Source organism: Blennius ocellaris (genome assembly GCF_963422515.1).
Source record: "Blennius ocellaris genome assembly, chromosome: 3".
In the NCBI taxonomy this organism is placed as follows: Eukaryota; Metazoa; Chordata; class Actinopteri; order Blenniiformes; family Blenniidae; genus Blennius; species Blennius ocellaris.
The window spans coordinates 593,469-615,973 of NC_137652.1; the positions used below are offsets into that span (position 1 = coordinate 593,469).

The 22,505-nt window shown below is 52.4% G+C and overlaps 1 protein-coding gene across 5 annotated transcripts; it reads left to right on the forward strand.

The window, feature by feature from the left end:
- The first annotated feature begins 13,602 nt into the window (after window positions 1–13,602).
- Window positions 13,603–20,255, forward strand: fbxo8 (F-box protein 8). 5 transcript variants are annotated; one of them, XM_080521091.1, is made up of 8 exons: window positions 13,603–13,790; window positions 15,368–15,479; window positions 16,146–16,226; window positions 17,006–17,150; window positions 17,240–17,366; window positions 17,829–17,947; window positions 18,392–18,588; window positions 19,262–20,255. In XM_080521091.1, the coding sequence occupies exons 2-8, from the start codon at window positions 15,368–15,370 to the stop codon at window positions 19,447–19,449; spliced, it is 969 nt and encodes a 322-aa protein (XP_080377217.1). In that variant the 5' UTR covers window positions 13,603–13,790; the 3' UTR covers window positions 19,450–20,255. The 5 variants fall into 5 exon arrangements, with proteins under 5 accessions (XP_080377217.1, XP_080377214.1, XP_080377216.1 ...); XM_080521092.1 differs by lacking the exons at window positions 13,603–13,790; window positions 15,368–15,479 and adding exons at window positions 15,865–15,893; window positions 16,041–16,057 and having other exon boundaries at window positions 16,100–16,226; XM_080521090.1 differs by lacking the exons at window positions 13,603–13,790; window positions 15,368–15,479 and adding an exon at window positions 15,787–15,804 and having other exon boundaries at window positions 15,949–16,226.
- Window positions 20,256–22,505: the final 2,250 nt, after the last annotated feature.

Here is a 22,505-nt window from a genome sequence, read left to right on the forward strand (position 1 = left end):
GGACGTTTTGTTGACGGAATTAAAGGTTCAATGTTACAGTGTTTGACTCTGACGTCATGTTCATGCTAGGTACTGAGCAGGTATTTCAAACAAGTAATCTATTACTTACCAAAAACCTCCAATGGTTTGAAATATTTTTCTGGAAACTTGTCTCAGATGAACATTTCATCACATTTATCTTGTAGGAAATATTTGAACTGTGATTATTGGTTGAAGTCTGAGGAGCCACTGATCAAAGACCTTTATTTACCTGTTTGTCACTTTGATCCTCAGTTTTCATTTAATTTAAAACTCCTCGTCTCTGAAAGTCTTTCAGCTCATCTTCAAATCATCTGCCTCAAAACCTTTGAAACACATCAGCACATGTTTTAATCACATGTAAGGTATATTTCCTCTCCTGCACAGAATGTTGTGATAAATGTTTCCTCCTCTGTCACTGTTGAGTCGCGGGGAAATTAAGAATCAAAGACAATCCGGTTGATTTGCAGTTTAATTGATCTGTAAAAACAATCAAAGAACAAAAACAGGTGAAGAAGAAGTTTTTAACAAATCTGCAGCCGATAGAAAACAAAGAGAAACATTCCAGGACGGTGAACAAAGTGCAGAAGAGGCTTTGAAGAGTTTCTTCTCAATCGTCTCCAGAAGATTCATGAAGGGTTGCTGGTTGAATTCCCGGCCCGCAGGAGCCGCTGGTCTTCAGCAGACCGGACGTGGTCTTCAGCCTGAAACACAAAACCATGAAACTCCTGAACTTGAGACCAGGAACGGTAAGAAGCAGCTAATGCTAAGCTAATGCTAAGCTAACATCAAACCCCCTCTGGTGTTGGAGGAAAAGTTACGTTTGGACGTCGTCAGACGAGTCTTTCACTACAAACTGTTCATTTGTCCACAGCAAAAAGACACTTGGGGACATAAAAATGTCCAAACATGTAACAAGGACACGTTTCATCTGCCTTTCTTAAGTCCCAGTGTCTGAGGACAGTCCTGTTCCTCTAGGTCCCAGTGTCTGAGGACAGTCCTGTTCCTCTAGGTCCCAGTGTCTGAGGACAGTCCTGTTCCTCTTAGTCCCAGTGTCTGAGGACAGTCCTGTTCCTCTTAGTCCCAGTGTCTGAGGACAGTCCTGTTCCTCTAGGTCCCAGTGTCTGAGGACAGTCCTGCTCCTCTAGGTCCCAGTGTCTGAGGACAGTCCTGTTCCTCTAGGTCCCAGTGTCTGAGGACAGTCCTGTTCCTCTAGGTCCCAGTGTCTGAGGACAGTCCTGCTCCTCTAAGTCCCAGTGTCTGAGGACAGTCCTGTTCCTCTTAGTCCCAGTGTCTGAGGACAGTCCTGTTCCTCTAGGTCCCAGTGTCTGAGGACAGTCCTGTTCCTCTAGGTCCCAGTGTTTGAGAACAGTCCTGTTCCTCTAAGTCCCAGTGTTTGAGGACAGTCCTGTTCCTCTAGGTCCCAGTGTCTGAGGACAGTCCTGTTCCTCTAGGTCCCAGTGTCTGAGGACAGTCCTGTTCCTCTTAGTCCCAGTGTCTGAGGACAGTCCTGTTCCTCTAGGTCCCAGTGTCTGAGGACAGTCCTGTTCCTCTAGGTCCCAGTGTTTGAGAACAGTCCTGTTCCTCTAAGTCCCAGTGTTTGAGAACAGTCCTGTTCCTCTAGGTCCCAGTGTCTGAGGACAGTCCTGTTCCTCTAGGTCCCAGTGTCTGAGGACAGTCCTGTTCCTCTTAGTCCCAGTGTCTGAGGACAGTCCTGTTCCTCTAGGTCCCAGTGTCTGAGGACAGTCCTGCTCCTCTAGGTCCCAGTGTCTGAGGACAGTCCTGTTCCTCTAGGTCCCAGTGTCTGAGGACAGTCCTGTTCCTCTAGGTCCCAGTGTCTGAGGACAGTCCTGTTCCTCTAGGTCCCAGTGTCTGAGGACAGTCCTGTTCCTCTAGGTCCCAGTGTCTGAGGACAGTCCTGTTCCTCTAGGTCCCAGTGTCTGAGGACAGTCCTGTTCCTCTAGGTCCCAGTGTCTGAGGACAGTCCTGTTCCTCTAGGTCCCAGTGTCTGAGGACAGTCCTGTTCCTCTTGGTCCCAGTGTCTGAGGACAGTCCTGTTCCTCTTAGTCCCAGTGTCTGAGGACAGTCCTGTTCCTCTAGGTCCCAGTGTCTGAGGACAGTCCTGCTCCTCTAGGTCCCAGTGTCTGAGGACAGTCCTGTTCCTCTAGGTCCCAGTGTCTGAGGACAGTCCTGTTCCTCTTAGTCCCAGTGTCTGAGGACAGTCCTGTTCCTCTAGGTCCCAGTGTCTGAGGACAGTCCTGCTCCTCTAAGTCCCAGTGTCTGAGGACAGTCCTGTTCCTCTTAGTCCCAGTGTCTGAGGACAGTCCTGTTCCTCTAGGTCCCAGTGTCTGAGGACAGTCCTGTTCCTCTAGGTCCCAGTGTTTGAGAACAGTCCTGTTCCTCTAAGTCCCAGTGTTTGAGGACAGTCCTGTTCCTCTAGGTCCCAGTGTCTGAGGACAGTCCTGTTCCTCTAGGTCCCAGTGTCTGAGGACAGTCCTGTTCCTCTTAGTCCCAGTGTCTGAGGACAGTCCTGTTCCTCTAGGTCCCAGTGTCTGAGGACAGTCCTGCTCCTCTAGGTCCCAGTGTCTGAGGACAGTCCTGTTCCTCTAGGTCCCAGTGTCTGAGGACAGTCCTGTTCCTCTTAGTCCCAGTGTCTGAGGACAGTCCTGTTCCTCTAGGTCCCAGTGTCTGAGGACAGTCCTGCTCCTCTAAGTCCCAGTGTCTGAGGACAGTCCTGTTCCTCTTAGTCCCAGTGTCTGAGGACAGTCCTGTTCCTCTAGGTCCCAGTGTCTGAGGACAGTCCTGTTCCTCTAGGTCCCAGTGTTTGAGAACAGTCCTGTTCCTCTAAGTCCCAGTGTTTGAGAACAGTCCTGTTCCTCTAGGTCCCAGTGTCTGAGGACAGTCCTGTTCCTCTAGGTCCCAGTGTCTGAGGACAGTCCTGTTCCTCTAGGTCCCAGTGTCTGAGGACAGTCCTGCTCCTCTAGGTCCCAGTGTCTGAGGACAGTCCTGCTCCTCTAGGTCCCAGTGTCTGAGGACAGTCCTGTTCCTCTTAGTCCCAGTGTCTGAGGACAGTCCTGTTCCTCTAGGTCCCAGTGTCTGAGGACAGTCCTGCTCCTCTTAGTCCCAGTGTCTGAGGACAGTCCTGCTCCTCTAAGTCCCAGTGTCTGAGGACAGTCCTGTTCCTCTAGGTCCCAGTGTCTGAGGACAGTCCTGCTCCTCTTAGTCCCAGTGTCTGAGGACAGTCCTGCTCCTCTTAGTCCCAGTGTCTGAGGACAGTCCTGTTCCTCTAGGTCCCAGTGTCTGAGGACAGTCCTGCTCCTCTAAGTCCCAGTGTCTGAGGACAGTCCTGCTCCTCTAAGTCCCAGTGTCTGAGGACAGTCCTGCTCCTCTAGGTCCCAGTGTCTGAGGACAGTCCTGTTCCTCTTAGTCCCAGTGTCTGAGGACAGTCCTGTTCCTCTAGGTCCCAGTGTCTGAGGACAGTCCTGTTCCTCTAGGTCCCAGTGTCTGAGGACAGTCCTGTTCCTCTAGGTCCCAGTGTCTGAGGACAGTCCTGTTCCTCTAGGTCCCAGTGTCTGAGGACAGTCCTGTTCCTCTAGGTCCCAGTGTCTGAGGACAGTCCTGTTCCTCTTAGTCCCAGTGTCTGAGGACAGTCCTGTTCCTCTAGGTCCCAGTGTCTGAAGACAGTCCTGTTCCTCTAGGTCCCAGTGTCTGAGGACAGTCCTGCTCCTCTAGGTCCCAGTGTCTGAGGACAGTCCTGTTCCTCTAGGTCCCAGTGTCTGAGGACAGTCCTGTTCCTCTAGGTCCCAGTGTCTGAGGACAGTCCTGTTCCTCTTAGTCCCAGTGTCTGAGGACAGTCCTGTTCCTCTAGGTCCCAGTGTCTGAAGACAGTCCTGTTCCTCTAGGTCCCAGTGTCTGAGGACAGTCCTGCTCCTCTAGGTCCCAGTGTCTGAGGACAGTCCTGTTCCTCTAGGTCCCAGTGTCTGAGGACAGTCCTGTTCCTCTAGGTCCCAGTGTCTGAGGACAGTCCTGCTCCTCTTAGTCCCAGTGTCTGAGGACAGTCCTGTTCCTCTAGGTCCCAGTGTCTGAGGACAGTCCTGCTCCTCTAGGTCCCAGTGTCTGAGGACAAACCGAGGACAGAAGGAGACGCTTGTTGGACAGCAGGACGTGTCCCAGCAGATAAATCAGAGCTTACATGTTGGTGATTCTCTCCAGGCTGTCCTTGATGTCCTCCTGGACAGACAGAAAGAAAACAGCTCTGAAGACAGAATGGAGACAATGTGGACTGAAATAAGTGAGATTCCAGCAGGACGAGGACAAGTCTCAGCAGAGACAATCTGATTAATGAACCTTAGTAAGTCCAGAGGGTCTCACCTTTGAAGCACCGTTCAGGGAGGAGGACGGGGGGGACGAGGGGGACGGGGGGGACGAGGAGGACGGGGGGGACGAGGAGGACGGGGGGGACGAGGAGGACGGGGGGGACGAGGGGGACGGGGGTTGCTGTGGAAGTGAAACAATTACCTGAAATCAGAAGGAGTAAAAAAAAAAATGAAAGAACCAAGTAGAAACCAGGTCGAGGTAAACAGCTGAGTCATGATTGGCTGCACTGATCCACAATGCTGACTAATGCAGCATGACTCATCGTGACTCATCGTGACTCATCGTGACACCTCGTGACTCATCGTGACTCATCGTGACTCATCATGACTCATCATGACTCATCATGACACCATGACTCATCATGACTCATCGTGACTCATCATGACATCATAAAAAAGATTGAGATGAGCCATGTTGTGATCAAAACTCCAGATGTGGTGAGAATGTGAGAACCTGGCGACACGGAGGTTGAGGTTCACTATGGGGGACTGTAGTAGCGCCACCTGGTGGCCTGCAGAGGCACCGGCCCAGACTGGAGGAGCCTGTGAGTCTGAGCTCAGGTTTTACTGGTCCAGGTTTTACTGGTCCAGGTTTTACTGGTCCAGGTTTTACTGGTTCAGGTTTTACTGGTTCAGGTTTTACTGGTTCAGGTTTTATTTGTGGACGAAAACTTAACGAGAAAATCAACTAAACTTATTACGTCACTGTTTGGAGAGAAAGTACAGACGACCTGCCGGCGAGTGTGGTACCTGTAGTACCTGAGGGACCAGTAGTACCTGAGGGACCAGTAGTACCAGTAGTACCCAAGGGACCAGTAGTACCTGTAGTACCTGAGGGACCAGTAGTACCTGAGGGACCAGTAGTACCAGTAGTACCCAAGGGACCAGTAGTACCTGTAGTACCTGAGGGACCAGTAGTACCTGAGGGACCAGTAGTACCTGAGGGACCAGTAGTACCTGTAGTACCTGAGGGACCAGTAGTACCTGAGGGACCAGTAGTACCTGAGGGACCAGTAGTACCTGTAGTACCTGAGGGACCAGTAGTACCTGAGGGACCAGTAGTACCTGTAGTACCTGAGGGACCAGTAGTACCTGAGGGACCAGCAGTACCTGAGGGACCAGTAGTACCTGAGGGACCAGTAGTACCTGTAGTACCTGAGGGACCAGTAGTACCAGTAGTACCTGAGGGACCAGCAGTACCAGTAGTACCTGTAGTACCTGAGGGACCTGTAGTACCAGTAGTACCTGAGGGACCAGCAGTACCTGAGGGACCAGTAGTACCTGAGGGACCAGTAGTACCTGAGGGACCAGTAGTACCTGTAGTACCTGAGGGACCAGCAGTACCAGTAGTACCTGTAGTACCTGAGGGACCTGTAGTACCAGTAGTACCTGAGGGACCAGCAGTACCAGTAGTACCTGAGGGATCAGTAGTACCTGTAGTACCTGTAGTACCTGAGGGACCTGTAGTACCAGTAGTACCTGAGGGACCAGCAGTACCTGAGGGACCAGTAGTACCTGAGGGACCAGCAGTACCTGAGGGACCAGTAGTACCTGAGGGACCAGTAGTACCTGAGGGACCAGTAGTACCTGTAGTACCTGAGGGACCAGTAGTACCTGTAGTACCTGAGGGACCAGCAGTACCAGTAGTACCTGTAGTACCTGAGGGACCTGTAGTACCAGTAGTACCTGAGGGACCAGTAGTACCTGTAGTACCTGAGGGACCAGTAGTACCTGAGGTACCAGTAGTACCCAAGGGACCAGTAGTACCCAAGGGACCTGTAGTACCTGAGGGACCAGTAGTACCTGAGGTACCAGTAGTACCTGAGGGACCAGTAGTACCTGTAGTACCTGAGGGACCAGTAGTACCTGTAGTACCTGAGGGACCAGTAGTACCTGAGGTACCAGTAGTACCAGTAGTACCTGGTTGCAGCCCAGCTCCAGGTGTGTCTCCAGCAGAACCAGTCTTCCCAGCAGGTTCTCCCAGGAGGTTCTGGAGACGCGGACCACCTCCAGCTTCTCGCCTCCGGTTCTTTCCAGGTCCTGCAGGCGTGTCTCCAGGAGACTCAACCTGCTGGACCAGGACACCAGGACGTCCAGCCTGTCCTCCACCGCAGACAGTCTGTCCTCCACACCAGACGGTCTATCCTCCACACCAGACGGTCTGTCCTCCACCGCAGACAGTCTGTCCTCCACCGCAGACGGCCTGTCCTCCACCGCAGACGGTCTGTCCTCCACCGCAGACGGTCTGTCCTCCACCGCAGACAGTCTGTCCTCCACCGCAGACGGTCTGTCCTCCACCGCAGACGGCCTGTCCTCCCCCTCCCCCTCCCCCCCCTGAGGGGCAGAAACAAGCGTCAGCAGGTGAGGGTATCAGCCAATCAGAGCCTGAGAGGAACCAGTTTCTTACTTGTGGCTCAGAGGTCCACTTCTCAAGAGGAGATGAAAACACTGGAACGGACCAATCAGAGGAGAGAAGAGCTTCTGCGTGGGAGGAGCTTGTGAGGGAAGTGGGAGGAGTTTCTGTGTGAGACACGACCAGAGGCCTGGAGACCAGTTCACCCTAAACACCAGGCCCAGGACAGAGGTCACCAGTTAGCAGGGGGACCAGTTCACCCTAAACACCAGGCCCAAGACAGAGGTCACCAGTTAGCAGGGGGACCAGTTCACTCTAAACACCAGGCCCAGGACAGAGGTCACCAGTTAGCAGGGAGACCAGTTCACCCTAAACACCAGGCCCAGGACAGAGGTCACCAGTTAGCAGGGGGACCAGTTCACCCTAAACACCAGGCCCAGGACAGAGGTCACCAGTTAGCAGGGGGACCAGTTCACTCTAAACACCAGGCCCAGGACAGAGGTCACCAGTTAGCAGGGGGACCAGTTCACCCTAAACACCAGGCCCAGGACAGAGGTCACCAGTTAGCAGGGGGACCAGTTCACCCTAAACACCAGGCCCAAGACAGAGGTCACCAGTTAGCAGGGGGACCAGTTCACCCTAAACACCAGGCCCAGGACAGAGGTCACCAGTTAGCAGGGGGACCAGTTCACCCTAAACACCAGGCCCAGGACAGAGGTCACCAGTTAGCAGGGGGACCAGTTCACCCTAAACACCAGGCCCAGGACAGAGGTCACCAGGGGGACCAGTTCACCCTAAACACCAGGCCCAGGACAGAGGTCACCAGTTAGCAGGGGGACCAGTTCACTCTAAACACCAGGACCAAGACAGAGGTCACCAGTTAGCAGGGGGACCAGTTCACCCTAAACACCAGGCCCAGGACAGAGGTCACCAGTTAGCAGGGGGACCAGTTCACCCTAAACACCAGGCCCAGGACAGAGGTCACCAGTTAGCAGGGAGACCAGTTCACCCTAAACACCAGGCCCAGGACAGAGGTCACCAGTTAGCAGGGGGACCAGTTCACCCTAAACACCAGGCCCAGGACAGAGGTCACCAGTTAGCAGGGAGACCAGTTCACCCTAAACACCAGGCCCAGGACAGAGGTCACCAGTTAGCAGGGAGACCAGTTCACCCTAAACACCAGGCCCAGGACAGAGGTCACCAGTTAGCAGGGGGACCAGTTCACCCTAAACACCAGGCCCAGGACAGAGGTCACCAGTTAGCAGGGGGACCAGTTCACCCTAAACACCAGGCCCAGGACAGAGGTCACCAGTTAGCAGGGGGACCAGTTCACCCTAAACATCAGGCCCAGGACAGAGGTCACCAGTTAGCAGGGGGACCAGTTCACCCTAAACACCAGGCCCAGGACAGAGGTCACCAGTTAGCAGGGAGACCAGTTCACCCTAAACACCAGGCCCAGGACAGAGGTCACCAGTTAGCAGGGAGACCAGTTCACCCTAAACACCAGGCCCAGGACAGAGGTCACCAGTTAGCAGGGGGACCAGTTCACCCTAAACACCAGGCCCAGGACAGAGGTCACCAGTTAGCAGGGGGACCAGTTCACCCTAAACACCAGGCCCAGGACAGAGGTCACCAGTTAGCAGGGGGACCAGTTCACCCTAAACACCAGGCCCAGGACAGAGGTCACCAGGGGGACCAGTTCACCCTAAACACCAGGCCCAGGACAGAGGTCACCAGTTAGCAGGGGGACCAGTTCACTCTAAACACCAGGACCAAGACAGAGGTCACCAGTTAGCAGGGGGACCAGTTCACCCTAAACACCAGGCCCAAGACAGAGGTCACCAGTTAGCAGGGGGACCAGTTCACCCTAAACACCAGGACCCAGAGACCTCCTGCAGCCCGGCGCTGCTCCACTGTTCCTCCACCTGTTTTAAAAACGCCGTCATCACCTGGTCTACTCGTCTTAGTTGGCCTGGACCGCCGGTCTAGACCAGGGGTGGGCCATCCTGGTCCTGGAGACCGCAGCCCTGCAGGTTTTAGACCAGGGGTGGGCCGTCCTGGTCCTGCAGGGCCGCAGCCCTGCAGGTTTTAGACGTCTCCTCACATCAATACAGCAATCAGTGGCTCCTGGTCCAGCTTCCTGCAGAACCTCATGAGAACTGGAGTGTTTGAGCAGGAAACATCTAGAACCTGCAGGACTGCGGCCCTGCAGGACCAGGATGGCCCACCCCTGGTCTAGCAGGTACCAGGACAGTACCAGGACGGTACCAGGACAGAACCAGGACGGAACCAGGACGGTACCAGGACAGAACCAGGACAGAACCAGGACGGTACCAGGACGGTACCAGGACGGTACCAGGACAGAACCAGGACGGTACCAGGACGGTACCAGGACAGAACCAGGACGGTACCAGGACAGAACCAGGACGGTACCAGGACAGAACCAGGACGGTACCAGGACAGAACCAGGACAGAACCAGGACAGAACCAGGACGGTACCAGGACAGAACCAGGACAGAACCAGGACAGAACCAGGACGGTACCAGGACAGAACCAGGACGGTACCAGGACGGTACCAGGACAGAACCAGGACAGAACCAGGACGGTACCAGGACGGTACCAGGACAGAACCAGGACAGAACCAGGACAGAACCAGGACGGTACCAGGACGGTACCAGGACAGAACCAGGACAGAACCAGGACAGAACCAGGACGGTACCAGGACAGAACCAGGACAGAACCAGGACAGAACCAGGACGGTACCAGGACAGAACCAGGACAGAACCAGGACGGTACCAGGACAGAACCAGGACAGAACCAGGACAGAACCAGGACAGAACCAGGACAGAACCAGGACAGAACCAGGACGGTACCAGGACAGAACCAGGACAGAACCAGGACAGAACCAGGACAGCAGAGTGAGGCTGAGTGGTGGAGAAGCTTCCTTACTGGATGTTCTGCAGCAGCTGCTCCTCCCCCCCTGTGGGACACCCGTCCCCTGGATCTGGGCTGGAGGACACAACAACAGGACGGTGGAGACGTGTGGCAGCTGGGCAGGACGTGGACAGATGTGGACAGACGGTGGACAGACGCCGTACCTTGCTCAGCTGCTTGTGTCTCTGCAGGACCAGCTGGAGGACGTCACACAGCAGAGACAGCTTCCTCTGGGAGAACCCCCACTGGAGGAACTGCTGCTGGCTGAGGACGGGCCGGTACTGGAACACGCCCCGCAGGACCTGCACACACAGTAGGGGAGTTCCGTGATGCACCTGAACGCATCACTCAGAGCTCCTGCAGGGAAAACCAGGCCAACATGGCGGCTCGGACCAAAACAGTTCAGAGGAAAGTTTCTGAAAACTCTGGAGGAGTTAAAACGTTGCTTCACAGACGCGTGGCTGCTGTGAGGGGGCGTGGCCTGCGGGGAAGGGGCGTGACCTGTGGGGAAGGGGCGTGACTTGCAATGGGGGCATGGTCTGCTGTGAGGAGCGTGACCTGCGATGGGGGCGTGGCCTGTGGGGAAGGGGCGTGACCTGCGACGGAGCGTGACCTGCGATGGGGGCGTGGCCTGTGGGGAAGGGGCGTGACCTGTAATGGAGGCGTGGCCTGCGGGTTGGGCAGCCCAATCAGAGAATGAAGAGTCCTGCAGAAACAGGTTCTGGTGGGTCTCTGACAAACAGAGCTTGAGGGGCGGAGCAGGAGTTGAACCGGCAGCCATTGAACAGAGAAGAAGTGTTTCCTGCTGCACCTTGTAAAGGGCGGAGGTGAAGCGGAGGTCCGTCTTCCCCGTCACCTCCAGGCCAGCCGCCATCAGCTGCTCCGTGAAGAACGGAGAGAAGGAGGTGAAGGTGAAGCTCAGGATGGGGAGGAAGGAGGAGGGGTCTCCTCTGGACAGCCTGGGGGGACACAAGAGACATGCTGGGACTGACACCAGGGTGAGGAAGACCAGGGTGAGGAAGACCAGGGTGAGAGGAAGACCAGGGCGAGAGGAAGACCAGGGTGAGAGGAAGATGAAGGCGAGAGGAAGACCAGGGTGAGGAAGACCAGGGCGAGAGGAAGACTAGGGCGAGAGGAAGACCAGGGCGAGAGGAAGACCAGGGCGAGAGGAAGACCAGGGCGAGAGGAAGATGAAGGCGAGAGGAAGACCAGGGCGAGAGGAAGACCAGGGTGAGAGGAAGACCAGGGTGAGAGGAAGACGAGAATGAGAGGAAGACCAGGGTGAGAGGGAGACCAGGGTGAGAGGGAGACCAGGGCGAGAGGAAGACCAGGGTGAGAGGAAGACCAGGGTGAGAGGAAGAGTAGGGCGAGAGGAAGAGTAGGGCGAGAGGAAGACCAGGGTGAGAGGAAGACCAGGGTGAGAGGAAGACCAGGGTGAGAGGAAGACCAGGGCGCGAGGAAGACCAGGGCGAGAGGAAGACCAGGGCGAGAGGAAGACCAGGGCGAGAGGAAGACCAGGGCGAGAGGAAGACCAGGGTGAGGAAGATCAGGGCGAGAGGAAGACCAGGGTGAGAGGAAGATCAGGGCGAGAGGAAGACCAGGGTGAGAGGAAGACCAGGGCGAGAGGAAGACCAGGGTGAGAGGAAGACCAGGGCGAGAGGAAGACCAGGGCGAGAGGAAGACCAGGGCGAGAGGAAGACCAGGGCGAGAGGAAGACCAGGGTGAGAGGAAGACCAGGGCGAGAGGAAGACCAGGGCGAGAGGAAGACGAGAATGAGAGGAAGACCAGGGCGAGAGGAAGACCAGGGCGAGAGGAAGACCAGGGCGAGAGGAAGACGAGAATGAGAGGAAGACCAGGGCGAGAGGAAGACCAGGGCGAGAGGAAGACGAGAATGAGAGGAAGACGAGAATGAGAGGGAGAGGAGAATGAGAGGAAGAGGAGAATGAGAGGAAGAGGAGAATGAGAGGAAGATGAGAATGAGAGGGAGAGGAGAATGAGAGGGAGAGGAGAATGAGAGGAAGATGAGAATGAGAGGGAGAGGAGAATGAGAGGGAGAGGAGAATGAGAGGAAGATGAGAATGAGAGGAAGCATCACATAATTACAAAAGTTCCACAAAGTGAAAAACAACCTGCAGAGTTCCTCATCTGCTCTTTACTCCCAGCAGGGGGCGCACCTTCTACCTGTGTGTGTGTGTGTGTGTGTGTGTGTGTGTGTGTGTGTATAGGACTACTGGCCTCAGCAGTCCGTCATGGTTGTGTTCAGTAATCAGAGTACTCTAGTATCCAGTAGTGAATGAGATGGTCGTGGTCAGTAATCAGAGTACTCTAGTATCCAGTAGTGAATGAGATGGTCGTGGTCAGTAATCAGAGTACTCTAGTATCCAGTAGTGAATGAGATGGTCGTGTTCAGTAATCAGAGTACTCTAGTATCCAGTAGTGAATGAGATGGTCGTGGTCAGTAATCAGAGTACTCTAGTATCCAGTAGTGAATGAGATGGTCGTGGTCAGTAATCAGAGTACTCTAGTATCCAGTAGTGAATGAGATGGTCGTGGTCAGTAATCAGAGTACTCTAGTATCCAGTAGTGCAGCAGAAACACTGAAGCCTCAGAACAGCAGGACGTTAAAACCTGTGAGGTTATTACACTGACCTCTGACCTCTGACCTCTGACCCCCAGGAGCTTATCTTACATAAAGTTATTCCTTATGAAGACACTAGACTGAACTGGAGGTCTGGGGACCCAGACTGACCAGAACCAGAACTGGAGGTCTGGGGACCCAGTATGTCCCAGTATGTCCCAGTATGTCCCAGCATGTCCCAGTATGTCGCTGTATGTCGCTGTATGTCCCAGTATGTCCCTGTATGTCCCAGTATCTCCGTCCCCCCCACTGTCCCCGGTCTTACCCGCTGTAGTCCACCGGCCCCGGGTACCGGATCCCCCGGAGCAGGGCCTCCAGGCCCCGCAGCCCCCCCTGGACGTCTCCCGCGGACAGCATGCTGGACACACCGGGGAACCGGAGCCGTTAACGGGAAGTCTTTCACTTTAACCTCCACAACAACAACGACGACGTGTTCGAGGTCCCGGCTAGCGGAGGAGCTAATGCTAACTTTCGTTTGTGGCGGGGAGACAACGGGACGGCTTCTGATTGGCTCCTCACCGCGCGTGCTCATATACGTGAGTACGCGATGACGTCATCGACATGCGCGATGCGTTCGCCACTCTGATTTCTTTATTTTTTTTACATTGCATCTTTTCATTATTTCTTTATTAAAGGAAACGTGCGAAATCCTTGTTCAGGATTTCATGTGAAAATAATGAAGGAATCCTCTTTGTGTAATACAATTGTACATCACTTTATTATTTTCTGTAATATTGTATGATATTGGAAAGTGAAACTGTTAATTTCAAAGTGAATACTACAATAATTCAAAATAAACTTTAATATCTACTCGATATTTTCTTGTGGAGAGGAAAACACACTTTCCCTGAAAAATGCCTTGAATTTTTTTTTTTTTTTTTCAGAATTAATATTCAGGCTATAATCTCAAACGTTCCTACTTTTATCTAAGAATCATTGACAATATTCTTGTTTGGATTAAATGCAGAATAATCATGACGTTTTTCTCTGAATTACGATTTCGGGTTGACGTATGCGGTTTAGGGGCGGGGCTTAGTGACATCGTGACGTACAGACACGTAATAAAGAGTAGGCGCCACAGATATAAACACGTGTTTTACGTCGACGGCCCAGGCTGCCGCGGTCATCACGTCTTGTGTCATGATGACGTCAGAATCCCACTTTTACGTTGCCTTGAAGCGTCTCCGGCTGGTGCAGATTGCATCCAGCAGGGGGCAGCAACACCCCAGGATGTGTGTGGTGCCGGACGGGAGCGGGGCTCAGTGACAGGCGGAAGAGGAGGGAGCAGTGAGGACTGCAGGGTGGACCCCGAGGACACCCGCCCGGACCTGAAGACACTGAGGACACCCGTCGGGGCCCTGGGGACAGCTGTCCGGAGCCTCGTGAGGAGCTGTCCCGGAGGTTTCACGGCCTCTCCTTTCCTCCGGTAGCAGAGGAGCCGTCTCCAGCCGTCCGTGGTCGCTGCAGTCAGGTGGGTCCGCTGCTCCCGGGGAAGAGTCCCGGCCTCTGGGCCTCCGGGCGTCTGGGCCTCCGGGCGTCCGGGCCTCCGGGCCTCCGGGCGTCACTGCGGCCAGTCGCTGCGAGCTTCCGCCCGCATTGAAGAAACACACGAGCGCAACAACTCGGTCTTCAACTTCAACTAGCACGCTAAGCTAACTCGATGAGCTCTGGCAACAAGTTCGAAAGACGGCAGATTCAACCAATGAGCTTCTAGTATGAACGCTGACGTCACACCCAGAGCCAATGGTATCGCGGAGAAGGCGGGGCTTGCAGGTCACAGTAACGTGCTTGCTGGAACTTCAGGCGTTGTTTACAACAGTGACATGGTTTATGCAACCAGGTTAGTCTGTCCTCCCTGAAGGAAGACTGTCCTCATTGAAAGAAGACTGTCTGTCCTCCCTGAAAGAAGACTGTCCTCCCTGAAAGAAGACTGTCCTCATTGAAAGAAGACTGTCTGTCCTCCCTGAAAGAAGACCGTCTGTCCTCCCTGAAAGAAGACTGTCTGTCCTCCCTGAAGGAAGACTGTCCGTCCTCCCTGAAAGAAGACTGTCCTCATTGAAAGAAGACTGTCTGTCCTCCCTGAAAGAAGACTGTCTGTCCTCCCTGAAAGAAGACTGTCTGTCCTCTCTGAAAGAAGACTTTCTGTCCTCCCTGAAAGAAGACTGTCCTCATTGAAAGAAGACTCTGTCCTCCCTGAAAGAAGACTGTCTGTCCTCTCTGAAAGAAGACTGTCTGTCCTCTCTGAAAGAAGACTGTCTGTCCTCCCTGAAGGAAGACTGTCCGTCCTCCCTGAAGGAAGACTGTCTGTCCTCCTTGAAAGAAGACTGTCCGTCCTCCCTGAAAGAAGACTGTCCGTCCTCCCTGAAAGAAGACTGTCCTCATTGAAAGAAGACTCTGTCCTCCCTGAAAGAAGACTGTCCGTCCTCCCTGAAAGAAGACTGTCCGTCCTCCCTTAAAGAAGACTGTCTGTCCTCTCTGAAAGAAGACTGTCCTCTCTGAAAGAAGACTGTCCTCCCTGAAGGAAGAAGACTGTCCTCCCTGAAGGAAGAAGACTGTCCTCCCTGAAGGAAGAAGACTGTCCTCTCTGAAAGAAGACTGTCTGTCCTCCCTGAAAGAAGACCATCCGTCCTCTCTGAAAGAAGACTCTGTCCTCTCTGAAAGAAGACTGTCCTCCCTGAAGGAAGACTGTCCGTCCTCCCTGAAAGAAGACTGTCCTCTCTGAAGGAAGACCTTGGTTCTTCCTCTTCACCACCATCTTGCAGTGAATGTGCAGTCACTGTCTGATACTTTACAGTTCTAAGTTTACTGGCAGGTCGTTTTACCATGATGGAGTCAGAGACGGATTACTGCTACTAGTTACTGCAGTAACTAATGTCATACATCCCAATGTACTGATCCCTGTGTGTGTGTGTGTGTGTGTGTGTGTGTGTGTGTGTGTGTGTGTGTGTGTGTGTGTGTGTGTGTGTGTGTGTGTGTGTGTGTGTGTGTGTGTGTGTGTGTGTGTGTGTGTGTGTGTGTGTGTGTGTGTGTGTGTGTGTGTGTGTGCAGATGGGTCAGGCACTGTGGAGGCTGCCTCCCAGACAACAGCAGCAGCTTCAGGAAGAGCTCGCAGACCGATTGGCTGATGCGGGAGGAGGAGGCGGGGCCAGACGGGAGCCAGGTGACCTGCTGCTCCATTCAGATCACCTGATCTGTTCTCATACCAATACATTTCCATTACGTGTGAGAGACTCCTCACCCGGGCACCACAGTCACCCTGACCTCCTGGGACTGATCCACCCTGACAGGACATCTTGTCACTTCATCACACTTTTATTCCTGAGTGTCCTGGTGACCTGTGGGCTGGAGGGTCAGAGGGTCTGGAGGGTCAGAGGGTCAGTATGGTCAGAGGGTCTGAGGGTCAGTATGGTCAGAGGGTCAGTATGGTCAGAGGGTCAGTAGCGTCAGTAGGGTCAGTATGGTCAGAGGGTCAGTATGGTCAGAAGGTCAGAGGGTCAGTATGGTCAGAAGGTCAGAGGGTCAGTATGGTCAGAAGGTCAGTAGCGTCAGTAGGGTCAGAGGGTCAGTATGGTCAGTAGGGTCAGAAGGTCAGAGGGTCAGTAGTGTCAGTAGGGTCAGAGGGTCAGAAGGTCAGAGGGTCAGTATGGTCAGTAGCGTCAGTAGGGTCAGTATGGTCAGAGGGTCAGTAGCGTCAGTATGGTCAGAGGGTCAGTATGGTCAGTATGGTCAGAAGGTCAGAGGGTCAGTAGCGTCAGAGGGTCAGTAGGTCAGAGGGTCAGTAGGGTCAGTAGCGTCGGTACGAGGTCAGAGCTCAGTGTGTCCTCAGGTGGAGATGGAGGAGCTCAGAGACGAGCTGCACAGCAGTGCTACGGTCCAGACATCTACCACCTGCTGAGGACACGCCGAGGTGTGTGGCACTGCATTGTGTAATAACACTACACTGTGTAATAACACTGTGTAATAACACTGCACTGTGTAATAACACTACACTATGAAATAACACTGTAATAACACTGCACTGTGTAATAACACTACACTATGAAATAACATTATGTAATAACACTACACTATGAAATAACACTGTAATAACACTGCACTATGAAATCACATTATGTAATAACACTACAATATGAAATAACATGTAATAACACTACACTATGAAATAACATTATGTAATAACACTACAAGATGAAATAACATTATGTAATAACACTACACTGTGTAATAACACTGCACTATGAAATAACATTATGTAATAACACTACAAGATGAAATAACATCATGTAATACTACACTATGAAATAACATTATGTAATAACACTACAATATGAAATAACATTATGTAATAACACTACACTATGAAATAACATGTAATAACACTACAAGATGGAATAACATTATGTAATAACACTACAATGTGAAATAACATTATGTAATAACACTACAATTTGAAATAACATTATGTAATAACACTACAATATGAAATAACATTATGTAATAACACTACAATTTGAAATAACATTATGTAATAACACTACAATATGAAATAACATTATGTAATAACACTATGTAATAACACTACAATTTGAAATAACATTATGTAATAACACTGCACTATGAAATAATACCATTGTGTAATAACACCAGTTTGCCCCCCCCCCCCCCCCCCCCCCCCCCCCCCTGCAGGTAGGGAGCAGCACCGGTTCCTGGACCTGGAGATGCTCCCTCCAGAACTGGGCCTCACCATCCTGTCCTACCTCAACGCCACCGACCTGTGCCTGGCCGGCTGCGTGTGGCAGGACCTGGGCAACGACGAGTACCTCTGGCAGGGGTAAGGAGGGGTAAGGAGGGGAGGGGCGGGGCTGGGCCCACCCCCATGCTCACACTGACCTGTGTGTGTGTGTGTGTGTGTGTGTGCAGGCTGTGTAAGTCCACGTGGGGCCACTGCTCCATCTACACCAGGAGACTCCCTGCTGGGTTCTCCTACAGGAGGTTGTACCTGCAGCTGGACGAAGGCTGTCTGACCTTCAACGCCAACCCTCAGGAGGCGAGTCCAGCTCACACTGCAGCCCTGCGCCGCGTAATAACCACAATAATAACATGGAATCATCTAATACATTTCCAACTCGTGTGCTAATCTGCTGCATTTTGTCATAACTTGCTATGTAATAAACAGTTATTACAAAATGAGTGTTAAATGCATGAAAAAAGAAACGTCTGGTGGAAACACTGATTGTCTCGTCACTTTAAAAATGTCCCCGCCACGATGAGTTCTAGCTGATGTAGATCCTGATTCTACCGTCGCTGTCTCAGCAGGACGGGAGCAAAGAGGGACACAGAATTCTAGTCCAGCTGAATCTGGATTTATTCTCTTTATTCAACACAGAACCACAGAGCTCCATTTATTACATTTGATTAAAAACAAGTTATTACAAAGCGCTGTGTTATTACCTCTTCCATATTCCACGCTGGGTGTTTGTGACGCCCGTCCTCACCTCGCTGTGTCCAGGGCGTCGGCTACTTCATGTCCAAAGGGATCCTGGTGGACCACCCCACCGAGCTGGCCAAGTTCATCTTCTACACCCGGCGGCTCCACTGGAAGATGCTGAGGATCTACCTGGATGAGAGGTGAGACACACTGGAGGGACACTGGGGACACGCTGGGGACACACTGGAGACACGCTGGGGAAACACTGGGGACACACTGGGGAAACACTGGGGACACGCTGGAGACACACTGGAGACACGCTGGGGACACACTGGAGACACACTGGGGACACTCTGGAGACACACTGGGGACATGCTGGGGACACACTGGGGACATGCTGGGGACACACTGGAGACACTCTGGAGACACGCTGGGGACACACTGGAGACACGCTGGAGACACACTGGGGACACACTGGAGACACACTGGGGACACACTGGAGACACAAGGACACACATGAGGGAACTGTTCAATGAGAAACAGGAAACGGTAGCCGATAAAAAATAAAATGTGTGTGTGTGTGTGTGTGTGTGTGTGTGTGTGTGTGTGTGTGTGTGTGTGTGTGTGTGTGTGTGTGTGTGCAGGAGGGACGTCCTGGACGAGCTGGTCACCCTCCATAACTTCAGTAACCAGTTCCTGCCCAACGCCCTGCGGGACTTCTTCAGACACATCCACGCCCCGGAGGAGCGCGGCGAGTACCTGGAGACGCTCATCACCAAGTTCAGCCACCGGTTCTGCACCTGCAACCCCACGCTGGTCCGGGAGCTGGGCCTCAGCCCGGGTGGGCGCACGCACGCACGCGCACACACACACACACACACACACACACACACACACACACACACACACACACACACACACACACACACACACACACACACACATTAGCATCGAGGTATAGACGCGACGCCATTAGCCGTGCGGCCAGCCCCGGTCTCACTTCGCCACGGCGCCGGCCGGCGTTCGCCCTCCAGGAAGCAACATGGACGATGCAGCTGCAGCTCTGGTTGCAAAACAAAAGTTAACTAAACAACTCGTGCAAAGTGGAGGATGTAAACAATAACAGAGGATGTAAACAATAACCGAGGATGTAAACAATAACAGAGGATGTAAAGCCCGAATGCTTAGCCCCATTAGCTCTGTTAGCCCTGTTCAACCCATTAGCTCTGTTAGCCCTGTTAGCTCTATTAAACCCATTAGCTCTGTTAGCCCTGTTAGCTCTATTAAACCCATTAGCTCTGTTAGCCCTGTTAGCTCTATTAAACCCATTAGCTCTGTTAGCCCTGTTAGCCCTGTACCTGAGACCCTGTTTTGGATGCTAAACGGGACGTTTCGTTGTGTCAGTGCTGCCTAAGTATTGCGATATTGTTGAATTGGTGGGTTTTGATAAACGTGTTGTGTAGCTGAAGGTGGCGGCAGTGTGTTTGACTCCAGCCTCCTGTGGTCCCCTGCAGACGCCGTGTACGTGTTGTGCTACAGTCTGATCCTGCTGTCCATCGACCTCGCCAGCCCGCACGTCAAGAACAAAATGTCCAAGAGGGAGTTCATCAGGAACACTCGCCGAGCGGCGCACAACGTCTCCGACGACTTTGTGGGACACCTCTATGACAACATATACCTGATCGGCCACGTGGCCGCGTAGCTCCGGCTAGCGGCCGCGTAGCTCCGCCTACCTGCCGCGTAAGCACTGCACTGAAGAATAAGGACGGGTGACTGGATTGAGACCCAGCAGGATGGGTTTGAACGACGGTCACGTCCTCCGAGGACCAGGAACAGTTGGGAGGAAGAGGACGTGTACCAGTCCACTGGGAGAGACGGAGGAATGTCTTTCTGACCGAGTCACTGAAGGAGGACGTTTTGAAGAGGAGCCATGAAGACGAGCTCTGACACTGCACTGACCGACTGCTGATTGGTGGAGGGAGGGGAAGGACCGCCCTCTTCCCGTCGTGTGATTAGAGGACGGGTGTGCTGCTGGCGGGACGAAGGACGCTGACATGGAACCACTGAGACCAGCTGTCCCTCCAGACCGGGACGTCTTTTTCTGGCAGCAGAGCTTCAGACGAGAACGAAGACAAACTGTTTGGGCCTCATGCAAGAATGTCCCGTAATGTCTGTCCACACAAACACTCTCAGGAGTCTCTGACCTGTCCTCCACCTCAGAATGTCCTATCGGCCAGACTCTGAATTGTTCTGGCCGAAAAAGCAAAAAGCTCAACGATACTGACAGCTGAAGTCCCTGGAAGCTCCTGTGCTAGCATGAGACCCCCGGGCAGAACCCTGTGAAGTGACCCAATAAAACACTGTGTACAATGTTCTAGAGAGAACAGGAGGCGATGTCCCAGACCTCCACAAGTCAAAGACAACAAACTGAAAGCTTGTTTGTCCCCCAGCGGACGATACAGTGAATGTGAATATAAAACACGAGAACAGAAAAGTTCCCACAACAAACCTGCTTTCGTTTCTTCTTGCTGCGTTGAAAACAGACACTGGTTTCCACCGCAGGCTCTCAGGGACACAAACCACTGTCCTCCCACACCAGTCCACGTGACTAGTGTGGGAGGACAGCCGTCTCCACTGGTCCTCAGCCACTCACCTTGTCCCTCCTTGTCTTGTAACTCCAGACGTTAAATGTTGACTTCATAATAACAATATTTACACACAGTCACTTTGTTTTCACCCCGGAGGAGGAGGAGGAGGAGGAGGAGGAGGAGGAGGAGGAGGAGGAGGAGGAGGAGGAGGAGGAGGAGGAGGAGGAGGAGGAGGAGGAGGAGGAGGAGGAGGAGGAGGAGGAGGAGGAGGAGGAGGAGGAGGAGGAGGAGGAGGAGGAGGAGGACGAGGACGAGGAGGAGGAGGAGAACGAGGAGGAGGAGAACGAGGAGAACTTTAAAAGTGAAAACTGATTAAAAAAATGTCTGTAATTTCTAAAAGCTGCTAATATGAACTAAAACCACTGAAGGTCTGCAGCTGTATTAAAGGAAGAGAGCAGCTGTAATAAAGGAAGAGAGCAGCTGTATTAAAGGAAGAGAGCAGCTGTATTAAAGGAAGAGAGCAGCTGTAATAAAGGAAGAGAGCAGCTGAAGAGAGTTTCTTCCTGGACAGAAGTTGAGGAGGTCAAACAGCTCGCGGCTCAAACGCCATCAAATAAACGGCCAAAATGTTGAGAAGACTCAAAACAAGAAATATCTTTAGATCGGCTAAAGTGAAATGACTCCATTACACAAAGAACAAGTACACACTGCTAAAAGTGTTCAAAAAGAAGAGAAAACAAGTCAAATCACTGAAATAGTTCAAAGAGATGAAAGCACTGGGAGGAAAAAAACAAACAAAATTCTGCTTTAAGGTCAAACGTGTTTTGTGGCTGCAGGCGGGTTTTACTCAGTGAAAGTGTTTTTTTTAAAAGCTGCTCTTGGTGCTGAAGGCTGTACTGAGTGACATCACAGAGAAGTGATGAGGAGGCGGAGCCTCACACTTATGGAAGCCAATGAGGCTCAAAAATCAATTTGAAAAGTATTAACTGGAATACTTTGTCATTTTCACATTAAACTGCATTTTTTGACTCATAAATAAAAATGAATGATCAATCATCCAAACTAATTGTTCATTTTCACACAAGGCTGTTTATTCTGTGACTTAATGAAGTAAATTAGAATTTTCAGAAGACGCTCCAGCAAACAGTGAGCTTCCAGCAACTAGCATATATTAGCAGCAAGCAGTGTTAAGTGACTGTAACCATAGCAACCGACAGGGGTAATATTCCACTGGAGTGTGTGTGTAGTGTTCTGGATGACTGTACTTTATTGTGGAAGTGGTTTCCTGAAGCTGAAGCCTTCATCTGATGTTGTGATCATCACATTGTTCTGCTCGTCCCGTTGGAGCCGCTGAGCGAAGCCTCAGGCTTCATGATGAAGACGTGGAGGTCAAAGGTCACTGAGGTCAAAGGTCACTGCTGTTCCTCACCGAGTGTCGAGGTCAAGACCAGGAACCACAACAGAAACCGGCAGCTGAGCTGAATCTGAACCTGAGCTAAGCCTGAACCTGAACCTGAGCTGAATCTGAACCTGAGCTGAACCTGAACCTGAACCTGAGCCTGAACCTGAACCTGAGCCTGAACCTGAGCTGAACCTGAACCTGAGCTGAATCTGAACCTGAACCTGAGCTGAACCTGAACCTGAGCTGAACCTGAGCTGAACCTGAACCTGAACCTGAACCTGAACCTGAGCTGAACCTGAACCTGAGCTGAAGCTGAGCTGAACCTGAGCTGAACCTGAGCTGAACCTGAGCTGAACCTGAACCTGAGCTGAACCTGAGCTGAACCTGAACCTGAGCTGAACCTGAACCTGAGCTGAACCTGAATCTGAGCTGAACCTGAGCTGAACCTGAACCTGAGCTGAACCTGAACCTGAGCTGAACCTGAACCTGAACCTGAGCTGAACCTGAACCTGAGCTGAACCTGAACCTGAGCTGAACCTGAACCTGAACCTGAGCTGAACCTGAGCTGAACCTGAACCTGAACCTGAACCTGAACCTGAACCTGAGCTGAACCTGAACCTGAGCTGAACCTGAACCCTAACCTGAGCTCATCTTTAAACCTGGTTTCAACCATCACTTCTGCACAGAGAGAAAAACAAGACTTGAAGACGAGTCGTGGCCTCAGTCAGTTTCCTCAATCGTCACTTCAAAGTCTGTTTGTTTACAAAC

What these genes read in the sequence shown, in the direction of transcription:
- fbxo8 (XM_080521088.1), top strand. Translation starts at nt 16,016, where the DNA reads ATGGTCAGAGGGTCAGTATGGTCAGTATGGTCAGAAGGTCAGAGGGTC. An exon ending in GACGAGTACCTCTGGCAGGG is followed by an intron (nt 17,151 to 17,239) that starts GTAAGGAGGGGT and finishes GTGTGTGTGCAG; the next exon opens with GCTGTGTAAGTCCACGTGGG. An exon ending in GGAGCTGGGCCTCAGCCCGG is followed by an intron (nt 18,589 to 19,261) that starts GTGGGCGCACGC and finishes GGTCCCCTGCAG; the next exon opens with ACGCCGTGTACGTGTTGTGC.